This window comes from Raphanus sativus, unplaced genomic scaffold (assembly GCF_000801105.2).
Source record: "Raphanus sativus cultivar WK10039 unplaced genomic scaffold, ASM80110v3 Scaffold4076, whole genome shotgun sequence".
Lineage (NCBI taxonomy): Eukaryota > Viridiplantae > Streptophyta > Magnoliopsida > Brassicales > Brassicaceae > Raphanus > Raphanus sativus.
This window is the reverse complement of record NW_026619379.1, coordinates 1-8,605: the sequence shown is the minus strand read 5'-3', so window position 1 is coordinate 8,605 and position 8,605 is coordinate 1. Positions and strand designations below refer to the sequence as shown.

At 34.2% G+C, this 8,605-nt stretch overlaps 2 protein-coding genes across 3 annotated transcripts; both read left to right on the top strand.

The window, feature by feature from the left end:
- The first annotated feature begins 604 nt into the window (after window positions 1-604).
- LOC130507138 (uncharacterized) lies at window positions 605-2,686 on the top strand. Its single transcript, XM_057001849.1, has 2 exons — window positions 605-1,033; window positions 2,301-2,686. The coding sequence occupies exons 1-2, from the start codon at window positions 719-721 to the stop codon at window positions 2,469-2,471; spliced, it is 486 nt and encodes a 161-aa protein (XP_056857829.1). The 5' UTR covers window positions 605-718; the 3' UTR covers window positions 2,472-2,686.
- A 533-nt stretch (window positions 2,687-3,219) lies between these two features.
- Window positions 3,220-5,917, top strand: LOC130507139 (uncharacterized). Of its 2 annotated transcripts, XM_057001851.1 has the most exons (15): window positions 3,220-3,331; window positions 3,411-3,482; window positions 3,574-3,675; window positions 3,769-3,804; window positions 3,876-3,986; window positions 4,107-4,190; window positions 4,276-4,394; window positions 4,546-4,647; window positions 4,730-4,846; window positions 4,937-5,002; window positions 5,078-5,144; window positions 5,212-5,265; window positions 5,364-5,459; window positions 5,549-5,575; window positions 5,681-5,917. In XM_057001851.1, exons 2-15 carry the CDS (start codon window positions 3,417-3,419, stop codon window positions 5,849-5,851), a joined length of 1,218 nt encoding a protein of 405 aa, XP_056857831.1. In that variant the 5' UTR covers window positions 3,220-3,331; window positions 3,411-3,416; the 3' UTR covers window positions 5,852-5,917. The 2 variants fall into 2 exon arrangements, with proteins under 2 accessions (XP_056857831.1, XP_056857830.1); XM_057001850.1 differs by having other exon boundaries at window positions 4,730-5,002.
- The last annotated feature ends 2,688 nt before the right edge of the window (window positions 5,918-8,605 follow it).

The window sequence follows — 8,605 nt, the reverse complement described above, 5'->3', positions numbered from 1 at the left end:
TGATTGGTAACGTTGTACATTTTGAATACACTAGTTTTTTGAGCGAATTTGAATATAATAGTATTAAATAGGTTTATTGTTAACTTTAATTCTTCAAAACATCTGAATAATCTTGGAGCTTGCCAGATTTTTGGTTAAGAGTTTTCCAGCAACCAACCTCATTTAAACCACTAAACGTCTGAGCCGGAACACCAAAACAATCCATGCAAAATGATTATACGTGATGTATTTAGAATTTGGGAGCTAACAAAGAAAAAAAATAGATTTTGGGATTGTAATGAGTTTACGCTTTGCTCTTAAAATGATTAATCACTGTGCCCACCATTGACCATACATTGGTTTATTTCATAGTGATGTTTTTTTTCAAAAAAAAAAAGATTTCATAGTGATGTTAAAAGATTTCAAAAACTGGTAAGAACAGTTTTAAAATATATATTGAAAATTAAGTTATAGATTCCCTTATATACACTTGTATCTTAAAAATCTACACATATTCAAGATAATATATACTGTCTAAAATTCATTAAACTTGACTATTTTAGTAAACAAACATCACTATTCTCTTTGTAATTCTCTAAAAAGCTGTGTAATAAAAGGACAACATGTGTGTCCCCAAAAAGTTTACAATTTTAAAACAATTTCTAATACAATCCCAAAACTTTCACACCTCAACGAACTCACAACACTTAAAAGGCCAAACTAACTTGAAATATCAGAAATGAGAGAGCTTGAGCGCTTGGAGACGAGCATGAACCATCATCAACCATGGCCGCCCATTGGAGCTCCGACGAATCTCCGGCGAGAAGAACCATGTATATCACGATTCGACGACGACTCAGTTAGTGCATTCTCCTTTGGTTTCGTAGCTACAGCCATTCTCATTTCAATGTTCCTCGTCATGGCTATCTTCGAGAAACTCGTTCGAACAACAACCACTAACTCTGATTCCTCTTCTGGTCGGATCCTCTTGGGTATGGAATCTCGGGTCGGGTTCAATGGCACATCATCTAAGCTCGGTTACCAATCTCCAAAGGCAAGTACTTTACTTTTGACTGTCGCATTCTTGTCTGCTTAGTACTGTTAAGTGTTGACTTAGTTTGACTAATCTGATTTTGACAATTGGATTCTAAATAGAGTTTCAGTTTTTTTTAATGATGCTTTCTTCCTTGAATCTTCGAACTTTGTTTTTTTTAATTAGACTTGATTAATTAGTCCTCAAAAATTACATTTATAGTCTGAGGGGTTGTACTTGTTTTCATTTGTGAACACGTTCATGCAAAAAGTTATAAGGCTTTGATTCTGTGTACTATTTTGAGTATTGAAAGAGACCCAACAATGCACATGCTTTTACATCATCAACATTTAAAGATGTCTTCCTCATTCACGTATGTATATATGGTGATGCATTCATTGATTTCTTTCGTCATTTATAAATCTTCTGTTTTTATTTTACTCCTCTCCTTCATAATGGCGAAGGAGACAAGAAAGAAGTGTAATAAAGTTTTGTTTGTTGAAGATTTTGATTCTCTTTGTAAGTATTATTGTTGAAGATGGATAATGAGGTATAACGTCCAAGTCTAAAACCATGTGTGTCTGACATGTCCTAGGAACATAATTGGCCCCACAAGTTTTCTTGAAACCTAACATTCCTCCTATGCTATAGTTTAATCATGTTCTTTCTTGGGTGTTCAGTGGTCCTCTTGAATCTAATCTTATCTTTAAGACTAAGAGAACATACTCAGAAAGCTCGAATTGTTCCTCATTGACATATTCTTGTGGTAATTGTTTCCTGTAAACTTCTTTGTATCGCATCTCTTTGGATACTAAATAGTAGCTTAACATTGCTCACCAACGGAGATTAAATCCCATTTGTGTTTTTGAGAAATGAGCTTAAGCTTGAATTAGTCCTTCCTCCCTTGTATGATTATGGCCTATGGGTCCTCCTTTGTATCCCTTGTTTTCTTGTTAGATATACTAGTTTTGATAAAGACTGATTGGCATTTATGATTGATTTTACATGGCCATGGACCAAAACCATGTGATGAAAGACTTAGATAGAAACCATTCAGAAACATGAGAGGACCCATAAATGTAAAGTTAAGCCAACTATGTTTTCCCTTTTCTTCCTCTTTAACTTGAGCTGCTGTTGGGGGAACAATGACACATGTTTTAGATCTGTCATTGTCTTCTCCCCACTCATTTGCTTATGTTTTGTTGGCTCATGGAACATAATATTCATATCTGTATTCTGTTGGAAATGAGTTGTGAATTGACTGATTTTCTGATGTATCGATATGCAGATGACTGTTTACACGAACGGAGTATCAGTATTGATGCCAGGAGACGACATCCCTACTTTCATTGCTCATCCAGTGCCCGTGCCTCGTCCTCCTCTACACATCTCACAGTCTCAGCATCAACATAGCTCATCAAGAGACCCCTCCAACTCAAACTCCATTCAAGAATGTTGAAAGACTTGTTTTCTTTATCATGTATATTACGCATTGGCTTATTACTAAACATTCGAGCTACCAACCACTCTGAGTTGAGTTTTGGCATCGGATGTTTTTGTTTTTTTCCCGATGATATCACTATATATTGATTGGGTTATTATGTGTACATATAGCATTAGGATCCAGAAAAAAAAAACTGGTTTATGCCCTTAGTATCCTTGAGCACATATTCAAGACTTTAACTTGGGTTGCATTGATACACAGAACATTTATTGGCAATATCTATATTTATCAATCACAGCTGTGAATTTATAGCAAAAACAAAGCCAAAACAATGTATATGCAAATCAAAACTCACAATTAACATCTAGAATGATCTCTCTGACCGGACTCATCAGAGAGGGAGACGTTGAGTTTATTGCTTAAGTTGCATGACGGGGTAAATGATCTAAGTTTATACCGTTACATATTAAAACACTTCCACTTTTGGCTAATTCAATCTCCATGAGACTAATGTATTTAATTAACGTGACTTCTTTTATAAAATCACTTGTCAACCACCTGTTTATATATCAACGAGAAAAACTTGCAAACTTTGTTCTTTTATATATTTGGTAATATAAACTATAACGTTCTACCGCTATTACCATTTTAGGATGTATTTTAAACCTTTTTTACTTTGCTCCAATTCTAGTTCACGTAAAGTAACCAGATGGTAATTTTCATTGGCTATATGTTTGATGCAACTTACTACGATGAAATTAAACCATATGGCAAACGTATAAACAATCGGCCTAACAGATTGAGGTTCAGTGACCAGTACGGTCTGGTTAAGTTGTCTTATTGTTCTCTGTTCTTGGGAGAACACCAGTCTGGTGGTGAGTTTTCTGATTCTTGAAATATATATATTTTTTGTTGCTAAAACTAGTCTTAGGGTTGAATTTGCTTCTGTATCAGATTATTATGGAGTCGTCTATGAAGTCGATCAAACCATCACTAGTTAAAAAAAGAAACAATGCTCAAGATGTGGTAAGCTTTGGTTTTGCTTTGTAGAACCTCCTCCTCGATTGTGTTTAGGTTTATTATACTGTTTGAACAGCATAATGCTTGAGTCTTGCAGAGTAAATCCTGGTGGAGAATAAAGCCCTTTTTGGCTCTCATATGTACAGCACTTTTGATCTTTTGGTATAAGACCACATATATTCAATTCGAAGATACAGATGTAATGTTCTAACCGATCGTTTTTGATCTCTTTGAATGTGGTGACTTGATTATTTCATAAGTAAACTCTTTTTTTTTTCTATCTATCCTTCAGCTAGAAGAAGCAGGTTATCCATTTGACATGGCAAAGGTAACATTTTGATACTCAAAATTATCTTATTTTCTAGTTTAATGTAACGCTCAGTCGTGGACTGTATCCAGGAATCAGAACCAGTCGATGAGAAGTTAAGAGGCTTGCCGCGTGGTATCATGCAGCCTAGATCAGACCTCGAACTGAAGCCTCTCTGGTCTACTAGTAGTTTGAGGTCAAAGGTTAGTACTATTTCATCAAGAAACGTGGCATAATCTGTAACTTTTTTTTTGTAAATCTGTAACTGAATATCTCTGTAGCTAAAAGACTTTTTTAATATGTGTTGTGATTGTTAAACACAGGGTGTAGAAATGACTAACCGTAACTTGTTGGCGATACCCGTAGGAATTAAGCAAAAGGGTAATGTTGACACTATTGTAAAGAAGGTATTGCTATTTTTTATTTTACAACTCCTAGGCACTGAAGAACAGAGGTTTCCTATTAATGTAAAGCTCTTGCGTCGTCTCTCAGTTTCTTCCAGCGAATTTCACGGTTGTTCTGTTCCATTACGATGGTAATATGGATCAATGGTGGGATCTGGAATGGAGTTCGAAGGCCATACATATAGTTGCACAGGACCAGACTAAATGGTTGTTTTCTTTCTCATTCTCTGGTAGACTCCATGGGCGTCCTCATTGTATGCATCTTTAAAGAAGATAATAACATAGAGAGAATGTTGTGTGAGTTTAATGTTCAATTGTGTAACATTGGTTTTATAAAATATTTCTCTCTTGATTTCAGGTGGTTTGCAAAACGATTTCTCCATCCTGATGTTGTATTCATCTATGATTATATATTTGTTTGGGATGAGGATCTTGGAGTTGAGAATTTCACACCAGAGAGGTAAAATTCAGTTATTTAAAAAACCTTCTTCAATATATCCTTGTACTGCAAGAAATCATGAGTGTGACACCATTTTCTGAAGGTATTTGGAGATAGTTAAATCAGAGGGACTGGAGATATCGCAACCGGCTTTGGACTCAAACTCGAGTGGAATCCACCACAAAATCACAGTCCGTTTTAGCACAATGATATTTCATAGGTTCAAATTATTTATCCATGAGAGATTTTTTGTTTGTTTGCGATGCAAGTTTTTAGTACTTGCTTTACAACATGATGCCGAAAAACACAGGAGAGTTTACATTAGTAGAGGCCATAGAGTTTGTTCTGATGCAAGCCAGGATCCTCCTTGCACAGGGTAATTATGGTTTAGTAGGCGATGAATCATTTCTGTGAAAGTTTATAAACATAATTGATACACTTTTTTTTGTAGATTTGTTGAAGGAATGGCTCCTGTGTTTTCAAGAGCTGCTTGGTTCTGCACTTGGAATCTTATACAGGTAAATTTTTCACTTGCGGTTAGTATTTTTTTTCACTTTGAGTTCATTTTTGTATTGGATTTTGTAGAATGATCTGGTTCATGGATGGGGAATGGATATGAAACTAGGGTATTGTGCACAGGTGAACTTCTTCTCTTGTATAATTAGCAATTCTCATTCAAGATTTTCTTGTATGAAACTTTTCATTTGGTTCTCTACAACTTGTGAGCATGGTTTTAGGGAGACAGAACGAAGAATGTAGGGATCGTGGATAGTGAGTATATATTTCATCAAGGCATTCAAACTTTAGGTGAAAGTGGACACTCTGAGAAGAAGGTAAGACTCCGAGATAAAAAGAACTCGTTCTGATCTCTAAGTAAAGAAGCTCACATGTTTATGGTTCTTTTTCGTTTGATATTTTCAAGAGACATGGCCATGATTCGAGAACCTCGGTGAGTAAATCTCCATCAGATTCTATCTTAGGTACATTGTCGCCGATAGAAGAAAAAGAATTGGCATCATAAGTTTACTCGTATGGTTTTGATGAAACAAAGTAGATAAGGAGGCAATCAACATGGGAGCTTCAGATTTTTGAAGAACGCTGGAACAAAGCGGTGGAACAAGACAAGAACTGGATCGATCCATCGTCATCGAAGCCGAAGAATAACGGTAATAACAGAAGATTAAGGCGTGGTAAGAGAATTCAAGAGACAGAAACAACAGCATAAAAAAAAAGAAACAACAGCATAAACACATAAAAAGGATTTTTATACACACACAGCGGTTCTAATTAATTTATATTATTATTTATTTATTTATTTTTATACACCTTAGTGTTTTTTTTTTTTTGCTAAAATACACCTTAGTGTTGCTCTCTTTGAATATGAAAATGGGTTGTTTCAAAATATATAGAAGCTCATGTTTATTTTCAACACTAAGCTATTTTAAAAATATATTTCATTAAAATCACCTCCAATGCACCAAGGAGCCGAGGTAGGAATAATAGAATCACTTACATGAATTAGGTCAATCCACAAATCGTTTGTTTTCTTTAAAGCATTAAAGTATAAATCTCATGTATACAGTATATTTGTGGTTGTTCAGTTTTTCAGATAGTTTTTTAAAGGAACACCTTATATTTTTGGAACTTTAATATTTATTTATAAACAAAAGTTAGTTTCTCTGCATTATTGTTCGGCTGTTCCTAACCACAGGATGAGTCATGACTGTAGTGTGTTTGTATCAGTGTATATATCCCCCATTTCCGTTTTATCCGAATAACTTGGTGTTACCTTATTTTTCTCACGTGAATTTTGTTGTTAGTCTGCAAAATTTATTAAAAACATTTTATTTATCTGACTTTCGGTGAATACCTAAAAGATGTAAGCTTTTTGTGTTTCTGGCACGTGAATTTAGTGCAGAATAGAATGGAATATCTATTAGATTATTATTAATCATCGTGGAGCACTTTAAGACTGTCAGAATATTTTGTCGCTTTTTAGATTACCAATCTAACCTTATGAGTAAAGTATAACTTTCGAGTTATTTATCCTTAGTGGGATTACAAGTTGGTGTCCACTTTTAGATAAAGCTACTTACTTTTTTCGTAACTAATTATTGATTCTAAGCTTGCAGACATTGGTGCAATGAACCTGGATAGAGTCTATGCATTTTTAGATTACAACTACGGTTTACCCACTCTCAAAGCCATCAAAAGATCATTATCTTCATTAGTCATTGCTAACAAAATCCTTAATAAGAATTATCTGCATTTCTTTTAACAAAAAAAAAACAATAATAAATTTAAACTGATTATATTTTAAATATACAATTTAAGTTTTGGTAACATGAACAAACAAACAAATAGTTATGAAAATTTATAGTCTTAAAATATAAAATATAAAATAACACCATGAAATTCATTGTTAGTAAAGTATTTTCATTTATTTGGATTCTGGAGAAATGTAATCTGATCAACAAAACCCCTTTTAAACAAAGATAGAATAAAATGGAGTTAATTAGTAAAATAAATTAAAGTAAGATCTTAATCTACTCCAAGGGGGCGGCGGCAAGGGGAAAAACGTCCAAGCAGATGGTGAATATTAAATTGATCCAACTTGTAATATTAGCCAAACCCAAGGTTATTTTGGAGAGCACATTAATGTTTATATAAAGACGTATGTATCCATCCTGTGGTTGTAACTTACAACAAAGAAAACTTTCTTGTTCTTCAATTTACTCATTTCCTCTTCTCTCTAGACTTTCCTAAAGACTTTTTACTCACTTTCTTCTTCTTCACTCGAGACTTTCCAGAAGACTTTTGACCTTTGATTGACTTCGATAAGCATAATATGGAAGGAAGAGGAAAAGTCAGCATGATCAACGGTGGAAATGGAACTAGGAGAGATGCCAGAGAACACAGTAGCCGTCCAATACCAAAGAGAGGGCAAGTCAAAGTTGGGATCTTGATTGGCTTTGCTAATTCTTTTGCTTCTATCTTTGGCTCCACGAGAAACTTCCTTGGATCCTAAACTGCTGCTTCTCATATTAAATATTTTTATTGATTTCTTCAGTATTTTTCTGTGGTTTATTAGAGTGAAACTGAAACCTCATATTAAAGATTGGTGATCGTGTTTAATCTCTAGGTTGTGAGTTTCTTTTTGTACAAATCCAGTGTGGTGTCAAAGTCACTTGATCAATAGTATATTATCTTCTTTTAGATTTCTTATTTATTTTAAAATTTCATAGTATATAAAACAAACACACGAAATTAGCATATGACCTAATCCTAAACACATCTATATAAAAAAGTAGCCCACGGGCAATAAATTAGCTGTCAAATCGAAATAGCTACAAAGAAAAGAATATCCGATCAGTCTTATTTAACTTTGTGAAATGAGCAAATAATCTCCTAATCAAATGCTTTGGTGATCCGGTCTGGTCCGGGTTTGGTTCAAGTGGCAGCAACTTCAGCATGAGTATCACTAAAAACCCGGTTCAGTATCATTGCTAGTCTAACTCCTCCTTGAACAATTCTCTTCATCACGATTGGCATCCTTGTATCGAAATACTCCTCTGCAAAAAGTATATATTTGCGAAAGTTCAGATTTATATTTTCTTACCAAAATCTAAATAAATCAGTTTATGTCTCTCGTAGTTTAATTTGGTTCTTTTGTTTGTGTATAAGATAAAGAAGAACAATCAATCTGTACCTGATAACGTTTCACCGGACTTCACGCCTTCGTAGCCATACTTACAAGCTAACTTTATACTCTCCGAAGCATACCTGCAAATACAATAAGGATAATCCATTTTATCTATTCAGGATCGATAGTTATGATGTAAATATTTTACTAGAAACCGATGTTCTAGTCTAATCCTGTTAAGAAAATATAAGCCATGTTTTTCAATTTACTGAACCAATAACCCAAATAATTTAAAACTTACTTGTGTGGACAAGCGATGAGATCGTTGCATTCTGT

What these genes read in the sequence shown, in the direction of transcription:
- LOC130507138 (XM_057001849.1), top strand. Translation starts at nt 719, where the DNA reads ATGAGAGAGCTTGAGCGCTTGGAGACGAGCATGAACCATCATCAACCA. An exon ending in TCGGTTACCAATCTCCAAAG is followed by an intron (nt 1,034 to 2,300) that starts GCAAGTACTTTA and finishes ATCGATATGCAG; the next exon opens with ATGACTGTTTACACGAACGG.
- LOC130507139 (XM_057001850.1), top strand. Translation starts at nt 3,417, where the DNA reads ATGGAGTCGTCTATGAAGTCGATCAAACCATCACTAGTTAAAAAAAGA. An exon ending in TTCAATTCGAAGATACAGAT is followed by an intron (nt 3,676 to 3,768) that starts GTAATGTTCTAA and finishes TCTATCCTTCAG; the next exon opens with CTAGAAGAAGCAGGTTATCC. An exon ending in GTGGACACTCTGAGAAGAAG is followed by an intron (nt 5,460 to 5,548) that starts GTAAGACTCCGA and finishes GATATTTTCAAG; the next exon opens with AGACATGGCCATGATTCGAG.